Raw genomic sequence first — 18,299 nt, 5'->3', positions numbered from 1 at the left:
CACGAGAAGGGTATGTATGGACTTGTCTTACTCTGGGGGTTACGGTGAATAAGCTAAAGTCCCATTAAGTCGGCGTGTTCCTTTAAGCTTTCATTCAATGTAGGAATTAATATTGAAAGATGTTTTAATGACGATCCCCTACACATCCAGCAGACACATAGCAACATGTTTTGTGTTTGTATCCATCTTGTGGATGATGTCCATAGTCTGGTTAGGCTCCACCGACTCCAGAGAAAATACGTCTCTATCTAGCTGCTAAATGCTCCACTATGTCCACCAGCTAGTTGCTAACTGGGTCTGTCTCCTGTGTTGCAGGGCAGTAGTAGTGTTCACTGTGTTTCTCTCAGCTTTTTGTTTGGGTTGATTAGAGCTGTGAGACTGAACCAAACAGTAGATGTGCTATAAACCAAAAACAATGAGCTAAATGGTTTGATGCTGTTATAATATGACAAATATTGATTGATGGAACTTTAAGGTAAAAATGCTTCATGGAGCACCTGTGAGCAGCCATGAAAGACATAACACAAACACATCATGAATGAATAAATAAACAGAATTTACAGGTTGGTATATAATCATCGCTGAAGCTGTGTCCATATACAAACAGCAGTATTGTATCCCTTCAGAAACAAGTCTACAGTATATACACTGTCTCTCAGACTTTAGTTTCACTGCATATGTAGTGCAAATATTAATCTGGAGATGCGTTCAGGTGTCCACCAGCTCCACCTATGTGATTGCCTCCAGTGGTTAGTCAGGATGACCATACTCTGCTCCGTGTGGTTATACATTTGGCATGGTAATCCACATAATGTGCATAGTGTCATTAGATTCTTTGAAAGTGTCTTTGTGTCTATTTCAGCAGGAGTCAGAGCTCGAAGATGCCACGGATGAAAAGTTTGGAGCTGCAGTTCTTCTACTGGCCACTAGATGCTGACTCTAAGCATAGACTGTAAAAAAATAATGGATGAAGCTTCCGGGTCTGAAAAGTGAAGCCAATGCTGAAGTGCCTGAAAGTTGCATTCTATCTCATTTCCAGCAGGGGGCGACTCCACTGGCTCCAAAAAGACGTTTCTACAGAAGTCTATGAGAAAATGAGCCTACTCCTCACTTGATTTATTACCTCAGTAAACATTTTGATAATGAGTTTATGGTCTCAATCGCTAGTTTAAAGTCTTCAATACAGCATCATGTTGATTTTGTAAATAATGGTCCCATTTATTTTAAATAGACGATAAAGCAGGGGATGCTTTAGGACCTGTCAATCAGGACACAGGCTTAGCAATGCTAACCATGCTGTGGACATCAAAATACACCTCAACTTGTTTCTGGCTGTTGTCCGTGTTTTCAACTTTGACCCTCTCACTGTGTGTTTTCATTTTATCAAAGTTAACTGGAACATTTTGGTCGCCTAGAAACGTCTTGTTTAGCAGTCTGCCAACCAAGCTAGCTAGCGCTAGCGTTAGCTGGTAACTTAAGAGAAAGTTTGCCAATTTTCTGTTCTGCCGTACATGCAGATGAACGGCTCCAGTACCTGGAGGTCCGTGTTTACCCGCCGGTAAAGCTCCACTGGATGACTCGCTTCAGAAGGGCTTTATAGTCCGCAACTTTCCCTCTTTAGCCATTGCAACCATAAACGACACTGGCTTAGCCGCATCCTACTCCCCAGCTTTACCCTCTCGTCAAAAATTGTCACATACGGTTGCAAAAAAAAACAACATGGCGACATCCTTATCGCCAAAATTTCAGCTTTAAAACGGCAGACAAACCAATAGGTGACGTCACAGATGCTACGTCCACTATTTTTACAGTCTATGACTCTAAGAAAACTGTGATTTCAGGGTAACCATTTGTTTTCTGCAAATAGCCTAATAATAATAATAATGCGGTAACTCTCCACACTAAAATACAGCTGCGGGCCTTCTGTTAACAACAGATACAACAAACTGTAACTACAATGGCTTAAATAATCTGTGTGCACAAATAAATCATTCAATTTGTACAGACAAATACGGTACAAATGGATCGTTAGTGAGCACAAAGAATCAGTGTGAGACAGACACCTGTGTTTTTATGCTCTGTAGTCTACCAGCATGTTATTTTATACAAAGGCTGCTTTAAGCGGGGGACGTCTGCTCCCTCTCTAATATGACCACCGCATAAATAAAGCCGATCTGCCATGTGCTATGTAGTCTCGCATAGCCAGACCTTCCTCCACAACGCTGCCACTGCAAAATAGCCTCAGGAAGGAACTTGTTTTGGTTGAACGTGTACGTTCAAAAGTTGTTTTAGTCATGCAACAGAAAACTCAGATTGGACAGATAGTCTAGCTAGCTGTCTGGATTTACCCTGCAGAGATCTGAGGAGCAGTTAACCATAGTCCTCATAAATCCACCAGAGTTTAGAACGCCAACACAAAGGAAGCAGAAGGTAACGGATATCCGGCCTAAAAGAGGGACATCCAGCAGATTTTCTGACGGAGCAATCCTGGAAGTAGAACGTCGTGGATATAAACTACGTGCTATGTGCCTCCTATCTGGTGATCTTCTTGCGGGGAAGGTAGGAATTAGTGATTTGGTTCATCACCACCAGGGCGGGGAAGAGGGGCAGCAGGAGGAAGGCCCACCAGGCTGTCCCTTTCACCGTGGCCTGGAACCAGTCGGAGAACATGGCCAACACCACGGTCACTGTGGCCAGCAGGTAGACCACCAGGCCACAGGTGGCGTGGTACAGCTTCAGCCTGAGCGGAGGAGAGGACAGCCGCAGCAGCTGAGGGAAGATCACGCAGACGCCGCACGCCGCCTGCAGCGCGGTGGCGGCCAGGGTGCAGACGCCCAGCACGCTGTGCCAGGTGAGCAGGTGGGGGAGCTCCGACACGTTCTTGCTGGCCACCATGAAGCCCAGCCCGGTGGCCGCCGCTATCAGGACTAGAGCCTGACAGAACCAGTGCAGACGCACTTTACCCTTCCGGGATTTGAAGCAAAAGGGCGATCCTTCAGCCGAGAAGAGGAGGATGCCTTCTGTCATACACAGGCAGTACTGCAGAAGGAGAGAAAAGAGAAGTGTTTTGTTCTTCCGCTTTGCAAAGCAGGTAGAAAATATGTGTGTAAAGAAACACAAAACAAATTGTTCTGATGTCAGAAAATAAAGGATGAGGTGGAGGCGAAGAGAAACATGTCCATTATTTCCTTATATCAGGACTCATCCTGTGCATTATTATTATTATACCATGGCCACTTATCACAGGAAGAATAAGAGGCTGTGTTTAAATCCCCTTTTTTATACTGTTGTTTGGGGTCACTTCACGTCTGAATCAATAGATAATTCCACTTTTTATATATATATTTTTTACAACTCGGGTCTTGTTTTTGTAGTTTTGGTTATTGGTTATAACACTGTACTGACCAAAATAATTCACGAGATCTGGGAACACAGTGACATTGCTGCAACACAGTCTGACAGTGCAGTCAGGTTGTACACAAACCAACAGTTTATCCAGATTATCTAAATGTCAAACGTGACATTTAGAGTGTGAGTAAAATGTTGCCAATATTCCTGGTACAGGAAAACTATGGTAGGTAAGATAGGTCAATTTTTTGTTTGACAAGGTTTACAACAGACAGTGTGTTAATAACCTCCTAACCTGGAGGTTTGCTTCCAGTCTGACTCGCTCAGGTGTTAGGCCCTTCATTCCCATGAGCACGCACACTGCCAGAAATACAGTACACCAAATGTGGATTATTCTGCAGCTAAAGATAGTCCCCAACAAATTAACTATGCCCTCCTGTTTCAGTAATGTCGTAAACGACAGTGATCAGAACTATATTTGTGACTTGTATTTAAAGATTACCATCTTCGGTAGGAACCGATGTGGTGGAGGGCCACAGACAGAGTAGTGACGTCAGAAGTATATTTTGTTCTACCATAGTGGCCAGTCACCACTACGTCACTATGAGACTGTCATGGCACAGTCTATGAATGTCCATCACAAAACATTTTCATATTAAGAGGGCAGCTATTGAGTAAAAATAAGGAAAATTAACATTGCAGACCACACCAGAGTGTGTGTGTGTGTGTGTGTGTGTGTGTGTGTGTGTGTGTTTAGATTGGATTAGATAGACTTTATTGATCCCAAATTGGGAAATTTCAGTGCTACAGCAGCAAAATATAAGACACACAGCACACCTACAGAATATACAAGAAATAATAAATAGGATAGAATACAAGAACAATACAAAAATAAAAAAATGTAAAAAATACAAAAGGAAAAAATTTACAAATGTATATATGAGTGGCAAATAAAAACATATAACCTACTTAAATAGTATTTATAAAGATAAAGTAGAACGTATGTCTGTGCAAGTTGGACTTGTGCAGTATTGTGATGCGTATGACTGTGTGAGTATGAGTATGCGTGTGCGTGCGTGCGTGCGTGTGTGTGTGTGTGTGCGTGTGTGTGTGTGTGTGTGTGTGTGTGTGTGTGTGTGTGTGTGTGTGTGTGTGCGTGCACTTTGAATGAATTTTCTGTGGAAGGGAGGACCTGTTTGTGACAGGAGAGGCATGATGTTTGTACAGTTAGTCATCATGCGCGCAGACACACTGCGATGATGATGCGTCATGGCTGATCAGAGAACAGCCCAACGCCAACCTGTACGCTGTTGGCCATCATCTTCTAGGTCAGGTTGTAACACAATAGCTGATGCAGTGATGCAACACAGCATTCCCTCCTATCTATTATTCACAGTGGAAAGAAGATGGAGACACAAAGACTAGAGGCTGGGAGGGGAAAGGTATGCTGGGTGTTTACAAGAGAGTTAATATTCTACTTAAGTAATACTAGTGAAATCATAAGGCCAAGAGGTAAAACTTTTATTTTATAAGCTTTATACACATTACTGAAATCCCTGCCTGTAATGGTTCATCACTAATGTGTAACGTCTAATGTACCATTCCAACTGATATAACTATGTCCTAATGAGTCAAACTAAGGAGGAAATAAAAACCAAGAAACTGATGTCAGGTTGTGCCATTTTGGTCTCTTCTTCTTTCATGGCGATGATATTTATTTATTGTTATGAGAAAAAGATCTCATTGGTAAAAGATAGAAATTAGGGGTTTTGTAATATATATATATATATATATATATATATATATATATATATATATATATATATATATATATATATATATATATATACAGTGGTGTCACGGTTCGGTACGTTTTCGATACAGCAAAAAGAAAGGAATGCCAGAGAAATTTACTTGATATTTACAAAAAAAAATATTTATACAAAATAACATCATAAAGTATGATCTTTTTTACTTTGAACAATGACAGAGCTCTACTTGACCCATCTTCTGGGGTGTCTATTTAGCAGCATATTAAAAAAAAACAGCTCCTTATAAAAAAATATACACGTTACAGTCGGGCAGCTTTGTGTAGCCCTCGACGTCCAGCCGCAACAGCTGGTGCTTCGGACAATTGGTTCTCTATTTGGGCTTTTTTTTTTTTTTTTTACGAAGCAGGAATGGTTGAAATGGGCTAGTGAAAGAATAGTGTAACGGGGCTAAATTACTTTAACCATGTTCGTAAAACCTGCGTTTTCCACTACAGAGTAGGGTTTCATATCAGCGGCTATAAACGTACCAATCGCCGCAGTGATGCGTTTGAATCAGTTGGAACTTGCTGCTTAAATGCTGCGGGGATAGTTTGTAGCGTGTGTGTTGCTTCTTGTTTTCCTCTAGTTCCAGTTATTGACACACTGAGGTGATGTCGGCGTAAATGAGTTGACATGTTTGTAGTATTCCCACTGGTGTAGCCTATTCTCGTCTAGCAGATCGTTGTTGTTTTTATCCACCAGTCTCTTGCCATCACCCTCATAACTTACAGGGACACCAAAGTGGCTCCAAACGCCAGACCTGTTGGTTATTGGAGGATCTTCTAATTCTGGTCTGGCAATAGTCGCTGCTCGTTACTAGTCATATTGCAACGAGCTAGTTCAGCGTAGCATGCCTGACTGGAGTAGAGTGTTTTTCTTTTGGAGTGGGATGGGAAAACAGCACGTTGCCTGTTACATCGTTTGGGCTGCCTTGTTGAGTGCAGCGGCACTTAGAACATTATATTTCACATAATTTAAGTTTCTTTTTTTTCTCTAAATGAAATAGGATTAGTCCAACTAATCGTTCGGTACCTAATCGAAAGCCTCGTACCGAACGGTTCAATAGGAATATGTGTATCGTTACACCCCTAATATATATATTAATCACTGTTTTAACTCTAATTTAAAGACCCAACTTTTTTCACTTGCTTTTAGCTTTTTTAGCTGCTTTTTACGGCTTGACTGATCTTTTATTTCCCAATACTGCTTTTGAATCTATTGTTGATTCAGTTCCCTCCCCTAACTTCCTCCTTCTCTACTTGACTTTGGTGTCTTCATGTCAGTTGTTTTCTATTACATTTTGCATTGTTTGTTATGCACTTTTTATCTATGTAATGTTGTCTATCGAGGCAGATTTTAAACCATCTGCCTTGGTTGTAAAGCACCTAGTGTGAGTGTGTGTGTGTGTGTGTGTGTGTGTGTGTGTGTGTGTGTGTGTGTGTGTGTATATATGTGTGTGTGTGAACTTACTGCAACAGACATACACACTGGATGCCAAGAAAACAGACCTGGAACACAGAGAAACACCAGTTAGCAACTTACAAATCAAAACTATCCAGAAGTTGTTCCCAAACGTTCAGACTCAGGCGCCACAGCTGAAGGAAACACAGGAGCAGGTTCCACATTGACTGCACACTAAACCAGACTATATTTTGTGCTCTACTCAACTGACTAAAATGAACTATGACAGTTTTACTGATTGGTGAAGTTGTTTCTCTTTTAGATATAGCATCATTCACTGGTCCCAGCCTGTGAAACGTGAGGATTTATTTCTGAAGCTCTTTCTTCTCATTGCAAATAAGTGTAGTACGTTTTCAAGATTCTTAAAAAAAAAGATTCAGGGAGACATGGACTTGACCAAAAAAAACTGCGTTAATGATAAAAGCCCTTGTTACAACAAAAGCTAAATGAGGAGGCTCGTGCTCTGTTCTATTCATTATAAAATGTAGTAGCCTACATTGATGTGGTTTATTCACATTATAACACATTAAACCATACAAAAAAGCAACTATTCAAGCCTTAACATATCATGTATTTGAACTGTGGCAATGGAAATGTTATTCTCTTTTGATAGATAAAATGTATTTAAGTGATGAAATCGTGTTTTGGTCGCAAGTGGTGTGTGTCCAGGCATCCATCTGTCCACTCACTGGTTCCTGGTCTGGACAGCAGGGTGATGATGAGGGTCAGGCCCAGGCCGGTGACATGAGCCGCTATCACCGCCGCCCTCCGGAGCCACACATAGAGCCAGTAGTCCCGCATCCCCAGCCCCTCTCCCACCGGGCTGTATTCCACATCAGACGGCATGCCGCTGGACCCCCTGCCCGGTCACCTGCCCACTCCGGCGGCTGTAGACGGTGCGCTGAAACCGAGAGAAGGGGTGGCGCGTCTGCTGTCGGAACACTGTACGAGCTCCATCATGGAGTTAAGGTGGAAGAACCGGACAGACAGGATAGAGATATGCGATCCGATTACCATGGCCTGGTGGCCATAGTCAAGCTAACGCTACACACAATGACACTTAGTACTTCCGGTAGTTTTTCACAGTCCGTTTCCTTAATGGGATTTTAACAATTATCCCACCGGCCTATTTTAATAAATGCGAATTATTCAATTCCGCAACGGGTATACTACACTAAAATTAAGTTTTACTTCTTCAATTCAAGTACTCTGTGTAACGTTAGTTCCTGTGGTCGTGTAAAGTAGCTAGTCCTCTCATTTGCATGGGATATCTTAACGTCTACATGTCGTCCAGTGCGTTAAAGTAAAGTGTAATTCGTTCAGAGGGTTGTTTCGAAGGAAATAAATCAACTAACTTCTAATCGTAGTTTTGGCTAGTTTTCGCCGATTTGAAGAAGAAACAAAAGAAACGGGCGCTGTAATCCTTCCGAGACTAATACGGCCCGACTACGCATTTAAAATGTTGGCTAATGTATTAAATGCAGAAACATCGCCATCAGTGGAAACTGTGCTTTCCCACCTCCGGTTGAATAACGTTAACGTTACACCATCTGACAGGCTCGACAACGGCTATTTTTACTGTCAGCTGGCTATTATTTAAACCTCCCACATCTTCTGACACCACAGCGTCAGCCCGCCGTGTGATTCGCGGTCTTGTAACTGGTGCAACATGAAGATTGTGACGGTAAACCAACCTCCTAACCGTATGCTTCCCCAGCACTCTCTGCTGATGGCCCGCAGTTGTTTTCCTTCCTGGTTTGAATCTCAACCCCGAAAAGTAGGAGAGAAGTGAGATGCTACACTTCCATTTCCTGCTTTTCAATGTAGTCCTGGCTTATTTAGTTGGATGGTGTTCTGGTTACCTCTTCGCAGCGTGCTCAACGCTGCAGATAGGATGTATATGTATATGTCATGTATATAATAAGAAAACTTCATGTATTATTATATATCAGTTTCTTTCCCCAAGCAGTCACTCTGCTGAACACTCAGAAATAGCCCCCACCTTTACACTGAACAAAGTCAAATCAACACTGTTCTGCTCATCTACCTCATGTATATTTTCAATCTTACAATATTAATATTTCACCATTGCACTGAACTGCCTTGCACTATATTTATATTTAAATCTCAGACTATACTGGTATTGCACTATTCCTTCCCTCTCTTCAATTGTTATATTTTTGTAATTTTTATATTATATATATATATATATATATATATATATATATATATATATTCTCACTGTCCTGTTTTTATTGATATATGCTATTGAGTGTTGTACTCAGAGCAAAGATTAACCAGAGTCAAATTCCTTGTTTGTTTGCACAAACCTGGCCAATAAAGCTGACAAACTAGGGCACCATATCAACCAGAGCTGAAATGTAACTGGGCACATCTTCTTAAATACATTATTAAGTACAAATTTGAAATAAACATAACCGGTCACTTTTATTACTCTTCAGTAAGTTTTCTTTCCTTCTTGGTAAGTTTGACTGCCAGACACTTTATGCATTGTTAATTTGTGTCATTATGGTGACCATATAAATTGATTATTTACCCAGTTATCGTTTCTTTATTAAATATTTCTCGGTTGCCTCTTAAAAAAAAAAAAACTCATGTTCAACATATTCCTAGTTTTTTTTTTTTTAAATGCACATCATTTTAACATGTCAAAGCTGCAATACTCAGCTGTATACCATTCAGAGCTGAAGGTTTTATTTTGAAATGCCAAATTGTTTTTTTCCCCCCAATCCTTTTTTGGTGTCAGGTGCACAATGCAATTACCAAATATGGAAGCAGTTTTAAGCACAACTTCAACAGAATCAAATGAACATACAGAATCACATTATCTGAACTTAGCTGTAAACACCACAGCACTAGTGATCAATACAATTCACTCACTGTGAGCATCATATAGATTCAATCAAGTGTTGGAACAAGCAGATAACACATTACTGGGATACTGTACTGTCATACTCCACAGTGGAGTTTACTAAATGTGAAGAAAATGGGAAATTTAAGAGAAAAATCAAGTATTGAGAGCTTAAATCTATAATGTTTGGCCTTAAAAAAAACAAGTCACAGAAACCAAGTGTAAAGGACATTTTTAATCCATTTTTATAAACCAACATATTTAATTTAGCAGCGTAACCAGATGGTCTTGAGGTATTTCTAAATCCATACTCTGAATTTCATCCCACCGTCCCACTCCCAGTTCTCCCTCAGACATTCCCACATCCAGCTGTGATTCACACACCAACAGATCCATACTGCACTAACCACACACACACACACACACACACACACACACACACACACACACACACACACACACACACACACACACACACACTCTCTCTCTTGAGTCCTGTTGCCTCAGTCTTGGACTGAGCAGAGCTGGCTCCCTCTTAGTGGCTTGTAAGGCAGGCACACTTAATGGTGCAGTTTTGGCTGTGGGACAAAAGAAAAACATTCAAATTGTTACTTTTTGACTTTTAAATCCAAAGATACTGCAGCCTTTCTCTCTATCAGGTGTCACCAACTGTTGCCATGGAAAGTCTGAAACAGCTCTTAGCTGACAAACTTTTTAAACCTAAAGTTCATTCCATTTTGAATGTTTTTGTCATATTTTGCAAATAAAAACAGAACTAATACTGGCCTTATTACAGGCACAATAAGCAGCCCACAGACCACGCGTTGACATATTCTGAATTGTGTATGTAATCCTGATTTCTTTTAGACATTATGTAAATTTGTTATAGCAGGTATTGTTTTCCTTTAAACATAATTGTCCACAGAAAATCTGTTTTGTGTCTAATGCCTGTTTTAAAAAGGGGGTTCTGGGGCACCTGGATAGCTCAGTTGGTAGAGCGGATGCCCATATATAGGTTTACTCCTCGACGCAGCGGGCCCGGGTCAACTCCGACCTGCGGCCCTATGCTGAATTTCATTGTCCCTCTCTCCCCACTTCCATGTCTTCTGCTGTCCTATTAAAATAAAGGCTGAAAATGCCCAAAAAAATAATCTTTAAAAAAAAGTTAGTAGCGATGAGTTGGACCTGTGTATGTATATTTCTTATTTTACGTATTCTTTTTTTCCCCGCTCATTTGTTGTTATCTCTCCCGTTTTTGCTTAGAGAGAGAGATCACTATTGTTCTTGTCTCTGTTTCTACATAGACAGTATATAAGAGTGGACCAACAGATCCCGTTGCTCTGGACGGAGACCAGTGAAGGCCTTTAGAAGCATTTTTCCGGTGAGCGCTGAGCGTTACTGAGCAGCCTCCAACTGAGAGAGACGACGTAAATGTGACGTGAGCAACGTGTCTGAAAGTTGTAAGTCTTCTGGTAGCTGTGCCAAGAGAAATCTCAATCATTCTGAATATTGCAGAGACGGAGAGCGTAGGTATAAGTAAGGAGATAACATGGACACAGGCTAATTATTGCTAACTAAAATGATAGTTAACATTAGTAATTAAACTTAAACAGCTAATGTAAGTTGAAACTGCCTGCGAGCTTCTCCTGTACTGTATGGTAGTTCCTCTACTATGTGACAGAAAGTCGTGTGGTTATGACACAATCGTTAGCCTATTTTTACAAAAACGTCTACTACGGAGCCAGAACATGAGGTACAAGGTAATGGAGCCTTTTATACGTTGTCGTGTTTCTTTAGAAATAAACAATGGACAAATAGAGTCTTTAAACGCTTCAGATGTAAAGTTATTCGCTGTCAAAGTGACGTCAAAATGAATGGCAGTCAATGGAATGCTAACGTTGAGTGATCGTTTTGTAACATCAAAATGGCGCCATGGGAGGTTCGAGCTCTGAAGCGAAGCTTACCCCCTTGTGTTTCTATCATACACGGGTTTCCTGTTGACAAACATTACAGGGTGCGTGCGCATACCAGGGGCAGAAAGCCAGATTGGTGAGCTGGTCCGCTACTGCAACAACCTGAAGTATTGAAGCTTTCCTTATTGTTTGTATGTAACTGCTGACTCAATAAAACTGTCTGTCTTTAATTTTGCAGTATTACTGTGATATATATGTATGGCTATAATTGTCATTTTAGGCTAATGTAATAGCCAATGTTAGCAGCAGGGTTACCCCTGAGTGTACCCCTATGGTTGGTTTATACCTTAAAATAATGGCCAGGATTTCCGGGAAAAGGTACGATGTGTGTCTCCATTTCAAAACATCACTGCAGGTTGACTGTTTTTAGCAGCAGAGGTTGATTGTGGGCGAGAGGGCAACAACACTGTCGTGGTTAGCTCGCCAAAACTCTACTGCCGCTGTCTCGGCAACGTTAGCTAATGTCCGCTAGCATACGTACAGGCTAACTATAGCCAGTTAGCTTTTGTGTGTAACGTAATAAAAACCCATCTATCTCGTAGGAGCGAAGCTTAATATTTCATTCAATAAAATTATGGTACAAAAGGAGCACTACCGCCACAGGTCTTATGTTGACAACGTGGACGCAGATATAAGAAACTCCGAAGGCAGTCGTAATATTTACCTAGCAGGCTAGGCTAACAGTGTTGCGCTAACGTTAGCAAAACATCGGCGTAGCTTTAGCTAGCAGTCTAAACTTGTCTCGAGTCTGGACCTTTAACTGTCTATGGTCCGGACTCGAGTACTACAGCCCTGACAGGTAGATATCACTTAGCTGAACAACTGAACAAGTTGCAACTTTTCCGATTGATACAATGGGACCCTGATTCTTGCATATGACCCCAATCTGCCCTTCTTATGGCTTGAAGCCATAACCTCCGCTGGTTTTTGCCAAAAGCATGCTTCCCCCTAGGTATGTTAAACATCAGGCACCCATCACTGACTCTGTTTGTACAATTAACCACGCAACAACTCCTTGGCATTTTGACTTACGCTATGCTGCTGCTGCTACTACTACTACTAGCTACACGAAACACGTCTTCTTTCTGCCCCCCGGTTGCGTGCGCAAGCAGTGATGACGTTGCCGAGAAATCCATGTATAAAAGGCAATAAAAATGTGAATGATAAAAATAAAAAAAATAAAAAAAGTTAGTAGCTTGCTCCTTCGCAGAGGACAGCAGCTGGAGTCAGCTTGGACTCACAACAGTTACAATGAATTCCAATGGTGACCCAGTGTCACGTCAAAAAGTCAGTAGAAACTTCTAGTACCACTACTGCCGACAAGTGAGTGTTTGATACTCAAAACATAACCTGTGACAGGTTGATCAATGTTTGGTCATGCCTACACCTCCAGTTTGCCTCAACTGGACTTTTCACGGCTGTGTTTGGGAACATACAATAAAGGTGTGTCATATGGGCATTGAAAGCAGTTAGCTCCTTGTTTCTTTGACCATGTTAAGAAAGCAGCCACATATTATGAGGGCCGTTAACATCAGCCCTGATTACAACGGATTACAAATCCTCACAATGAGTGGGCCAGGAACTTTTTACCTCTTAGGAACAGGACACAAACAAAAGCAGTCCAGCCAGGAGAAAAGCTGCATGTTGTAACCTTAAAGCTATAGTGCGTAGTTTCTGTCTCCCTCATGAGGAATTCGTCGTTGCATCCACGACACAAGCCTTCCATGATTGCGCACCACACCCACCCCTCCTCTACACAGTTACTAGTAGCCAAGGAGGACACGGTGAAAAAACATGGACTCTTCAGAAGAGGTCATTACCTTCACTCGAGTTTCTGCGCATGAAAGTCGCCGGACTACACCATTTTGTAAACCTAGCCATACTGAGAAATACAGAGAGAGTTGTGTGACGCTGATAGTCTCAATTAGCTTTGTATCAACTCCTTTGGTAATGGCCTGAATGTAACGGACATTCATTAATATCAAAAAGTTACGTACTAAAGCTTCAACTGCCACGTAATTTTTTTCCTGTTACCCTGTGTGCTGCTCAATTCCTGCTTTTCTCTCCTCCCAACTCACCTTTTGTGTGCCCAGTTTCTTCTCCACGCCCCCAGCCAGCCCCCCGCCCTTGCTGTCCTTCCAGGGGTAAAAGTTCGAGCGGGGAGAGGAGGAGGAGGTGGCAGAGCTGGAAGAGGAGGAGGGCAGGCGGTGCGCTGAGGGTTTGGAGGACAGCGAATGCTCCTCCATGCCGCCCCCCTTGCGTTTCTTAACAAGCCCCTGGTGCTCAAAGCCCCTCCCGCTGCCCTGGCCGTGCAGTCCTGAGTCCCCCACGCCGCTCCTGCTGTGGGAGTTGTTGGTGGCAGGGGAGGGGTCTGGGGGTGATGAATGGCCCAGAGGAGTATGGGTCCGTTTGTAGGTCCAGACCGCCTTGGCGGCTGGTGAATGGGACTCTGAGGGGGAGGGCTGGGGGCGGGGTTTGCTGCTGGGGGAAAGCGTGCCATTGGTCTGTCCATGTGGGAGCAGCGAGGGGACGGGGGGTTTAGACGAAGAAGATGAGGAGGAGGAGGAAGAGGCAGCAGAAGGTGGGCGGCCCCGGTCCTGGAGAATGATGCAGTTCCTGTCGGGGCCCGAGTGCTCCCCTTCCTGGGACGGGGCTTTGCGCTTGCGGAGGGCAGCGGCAGCAGCTGCCTCCTCTCGCAGCTTCAGCATCTGCTTGCTGGGACGCCCCACAGGGTTCTTGGTGCGCCCGGGACCCGGCTGATACACCGCCGCAGGCTTCCCTGGAGACACCAGACGGCCACCACCGGTGCTGCTCCCACTGCCCCCCGAGTTCTCCGACTGTATGGCTGCCGGGGGTCTCCCTGGACCACGACTGGAAGAGGAGGATGAGGATGCAGTTTTGAGGGAAGAGCTGATATGACTTCCTGTGCGGACCTTAGAATGTAACGAGGAGGAAGTGGCAGCTATGGAGGAGGGAGACGAGGAAGTGATGGTCTTGGCTGAGGAAGGTGGAGACTGAAGGTCTGTGGCTTGAGGTATTTTCCTGGATTTAAAAGATAATAAATCCATTAATCAATACATCCAAGAGACATCAGGTCACAACAAAAACACTGTTCTAGAGGATTACAAGAATTTGAAACATTAGAATTGAGCATGGGATGCCGATGCTTTTTTTTTTTTATATATATTTTTTTTTAAAGATTATTTTTTGGGCTTTTCCGCCTTTAATAGATAGGACAGTTAGGTGAGAAAGGAGAGAGAGAGGGGGAAGACATGCAGGAAATCATCACAGGTCGGATTCAAACCCTGGACCTCTGTGTCAAGGCATAAACCTCTATGTTTATGTGCGCCTGCTCTACCCACTGAGTCAACCCGGCCACGATGCCGATGCTTTTTGAATACCGCAAATTGTGTCCCTAGCATCAAGCACAGTCCACAGCATCTTGTTGACTTCTTTGATCAGATAAGGAATTGTTACTTATAGAATAAAAACATATTTAAAAACATTATTATATGTCTATTTATTATATAAAATATCATCCTGATTGGTTGACAAGAGTACACTGAAACTAATAGAAACTAATTTCTGATGACCGTTTAACTACAGTTCTAAATCATGTGCCAATCTCAGTTCAAAAACATCCGATTACTAACCAGCTAGACTGTAGCACCGACTTGCTAGCAACTACGTTAACTGCAGGGCTCTGATGATCTGAACCCATTTTCTTCCAATGAGCTTTTTTTCCTATGTGCATGTAAACGCAGTCAGCCTCCATCTTACTGCCAACTTCAGACTCTTCACCACTGCTATTCTGGGCAGCAGAAAACACCATCTGCTTCATCTATTAGTGACTAAGCAGTGGGTTACACTCTAGTTTATCTGCTAGTGTTACCAAAACGCAGGATCTGATGTAACTAGCCCTCATCCTTTTACAGCGGGTGAGAATCTACAAAGAAACCTGAATTGGATAAAGGTGAAAGAGAGTGGTGCACGTGATGGTATGATCCACCAATTATCAGTTGCCACCTAGCATTTCAAACATGTCACTGGAGATTGGCAAATTAAAGTGGCCATATTATGCTCATTTTCAGGTTCATAATTGTAATTTGAGATTGTATCAGAATAGGTTTACATGGTTTCATTTTCAAAAAACACCATATTTTTGTTGTACTGCACATTGCTGCAGCTCCTATTTTCACCCTTTGTGTTCAGGTCTCTGTTTTAGCTACAGAGTGAGACATCTCAACTTCTGTAACATCTTTGTTGGCAGTCGCACATGCGCAGCAGCTAGCTAAGGATTACATGAGCTAGCTAGCTGTTTCTCCAACTTCGGCCTGTACAAGGCAGGATTAGCCGGGAGACTTCTTGTAAACGAGGGCGCACTTCCAACTTTGTGTGGAATACCTGCAGAACAGGGACATGTAAGTAGTTCTATACAATTTATTTTGTAGATTGAGGTGAATTTGTGTGTGTTGTAGCAGTGTTTTGCCATTGAGAACGAGCTAGCATGCTAGCGCTAGCATGCTATGGTTAGCCCCTTCGTTTCGGCTAGTTACGTAGAAAGCCGTGCAGATTTTGAACAGCTCACCCGGAGACTGAAGGCAGGACACATTCAGAAACCGTATCTCACTCAAAACAGCATGGATGGGTTTTTTTTCAAAGTTTGTATGCGTGTGGAAGCACCAGAGACACAAAATAACACCCCAAATCCCAGAAAAAGTGATTTTTTCATAATATGGGCACTTTAAACTGAGTGATCAGGATGGTGGTGGAGCGTATGTCTGTCATTTAAAGCAGCAGTCCGTCTGCATTAGTGAGCTGAACATTTGTAGTGTATGTAGTGCATGTTGCCGATCTGACTCCGACTCTCATTTTTAGCATCCGGTCCGGCAGCACCAGGCTCAGGGACAGCTTCATCCCACAGGCCAGAAGACTTCCCAACTCTTGAGCTCCTGAGCTCATCATCTATCATTATGCATATACATTTGCTACATTCATGTTTACATTCAGCCCATTCATTTGCAATTACTGTCTTCCACAAATTTACATTTCCCATTTTATTATGGTATATTTTATCACCTTCATCTCTATATTTTAACTTGCACTATTTTTTGTGTTAGATGCTCATTTAGTTTTTTTTACTTGTGGTTTTCTTTTTATACAAACTCAAGCAGCATTGTTGGAGGGAGGCTGAGAGAAGATTTTCACTGGCAATGCTTCTGTAATTGTTGTACATTTGACAATAAATGACTTGAAACTTTTATCAGAGATTTGAATCAGCTCAATATACTGGACAGGAGGCAGAGCCAATTCTACCCCACTGAAACCCTTTGGTAACCTTGTGGCATTAGTTGTTTCAGCTGATTTTGTTAAACTGATAAATTAGTCTGTGTAGAAAAATGGTAATGGTACTTGGTATCGGTAGTGAAACTGGTACTGGCAACACCATTAAAACATTTTGAAAACATCCAGCCTTATTTTCAGTCACATGAAGAGAAGCATTTAGAAAAGGATTTTTTTTTTTTTTTTTTTTAATAGTAGTTTTACTATATAAATGCCAGTCACAAAACGTTACCATTTTTATCTTCCTCCTCCTCATCTGTTTTTTTCTTGCAAATGATCTTGCAAAGCTAGCACCATAAAAGCAGAACAAAGCAGAAAGAGCCAAGCAGGAATGTGATCTTACTTCCAAAGATGGGCACTGATGTGCTGCTCTAGCATGCTGCTGAGAGCCGACCTCAGGTGATGAAGTCTCCTGTCAAACGTGTAGATGCCGTGACCCAATGCATGGCTGCCAAATGAACATACCTAGAGAAAGAAGGCTCGTTGTAAATCTGTTACAGGCAAGTGTCTCCTCTTGTTATCTGGATCAGCGGGGGGCAGTGGTGACATCTGACATCCTGCATTATTCTGTGGTCTCAAATGGTCTTGGTTTTGTGTTTAGATGTGTTGCTGCATAAAACAGGACCAAAGCCTGAACGTGTGCAGGGAGCAACTTAAAATTAAATAGCTCTGCAAACTGAGAAATACAGTTACCCTCCATTAACTTAATGAAACAATACATGTATGTAAAATCTAGCCCCTCTTTTTAGTTAAAACATAAAACCACAATTCATTTGACACTTTTATTCTCTGAGCTTCTGAAAATAAAGATGATAAGCAATGGATTGATGTAAAAAGATGCAAAGTAGATTAATGTGTTTTGGGATTACCACTGTCCATACCTTCAATATGATATGGGAGAAATGGAAGTACTGAAATGAAGACAAGACCAAGATAAATCTCTGATAGAACTGTCAGTAGTTGTCAGGTATGGAAAGCTCCCCCCCCTTTATTGCTAAGGACATGCAGGAAGGGTTAGCCGGCACTGGAACAGTAGAGCATGGATCCACTGAGCAGCGTTTGCACAAACATGATTTGCCATGATCAGCCTCACGAAGATAGCTTACCAAATTAAAAACAATATTACAAAACATTTAGACCTGAACAAAGAAACAGGTAAAAAGGAGTCATATTTTTCAAGTCTTCCCATATATTACCTCTTCCGCCAAGGAGGTCATGTCATTGTCTGTGATTGTTTGTCTGTCAGCAGGAAAAACTACTGCCGTGATTTTGGCGAAATTTTGGAGCGGATCTGAATTGCAGGGATATACCTAGAGTAGCTCAGAGTTTAGACAGTGTGTTATTTATTTGTTTGTAGATCAGGTGGACAGAAACACAAGTTCAATGGGGTGCCTGTGTCTGCTTTAAATGCATGTTCTGTTATTTGGATAAGCAATTGTTTTCCAACACAACAGGCCATAACAACTTGATAAGGTCATTGTTTGCCAGGTC

At 42.1% G+C, this 18,299-nt stretch overlaps 2 protein-coding genes across 3 annotated transcripts in view; both read right to left on the bottom strand.

Annotated features, from left to right (window-relative positions):
- Positions 1-2,277: 2,277 nt before the first annotated feature.
- Positions 2,278-8,474, bottom strand: LOC116034610 (cytochrome b561 domain-containing protein 1). Of its 2 annotated transcripts, none has more exons than XM_031277336.2 (3): positions 6,856-7,297; positions 6,630-6,667; positions 2,278-3,039 (listed from the first exon to the last, which is right to left on the bottom strand). In XM_031277336.2, exons 2-3 carry the CDS (start codon positions 6,639-6,641, stop codon positions 2,533-2,535), a joined length of 519 nt encoding a protein of 172 aa, XP_031133196.1. In that variant the 5' UTR covers positions 6,642-6,667; positions 6,856-7,297; the 3' UTR covers positions 2,278-2,532. The 2 variants fall into 2 exon arrangements, with proteins under 2 accessions (XP_031133196.1, XP_031133195.1); XM_031277335.2 differs by lacking the exon at positions 6,856-7,297 and adding an exon at positions 7,310-8,474 and having other exon boundaries at positions 2,280-3,039.
- Positions 8,475-9,707: 1,233 nt separating this feature from the next.
- atxn7l2a (ataxin 7-like 2a) overlaps positions 9,708-18,299 on the bottom strand; it is a 28,246-nt gene continuing 19,654 nt past the window's right edge. Inside the window, exons 8-10 of the mRNA XM_031277259.2 lie at positions 17,152-17,273; positions 13,544-14,507; positions 9,708-10,070 (exon numbers count right to left, since the gene is read on the bottom strand). Coding sequence (XP_031133119.1) covers positions 10,053-10,070; positions 13,544-14,507; positions 17,152-17,273 — 1,104 coding nt within the window. The 3' untranslated portion in view covers positions 9,708-10,052. The remainder of the gene's footprint in view (positions 10,071-13,543; positions 14,508-17,151; positions 17,274-18,299) is intronic.

Source organism: Sander lucioperca, chromosome 6 (assembly GCF_008315115.2).
Source record: "Sander lucioperca isolate FBNREF2018 chromosome 6, SLUC_FBN_1.2, whole genome shotgun sequence".
Taxonomy (NCBI): Eukaryota; Metazoa; Chordata; class Actinopteri; order Perciformes; family Percidae; genus Sander; species Sander lucioperca.
This window is presented reverse-complemented; position numbering and strand designations above follow the sequence as displayed.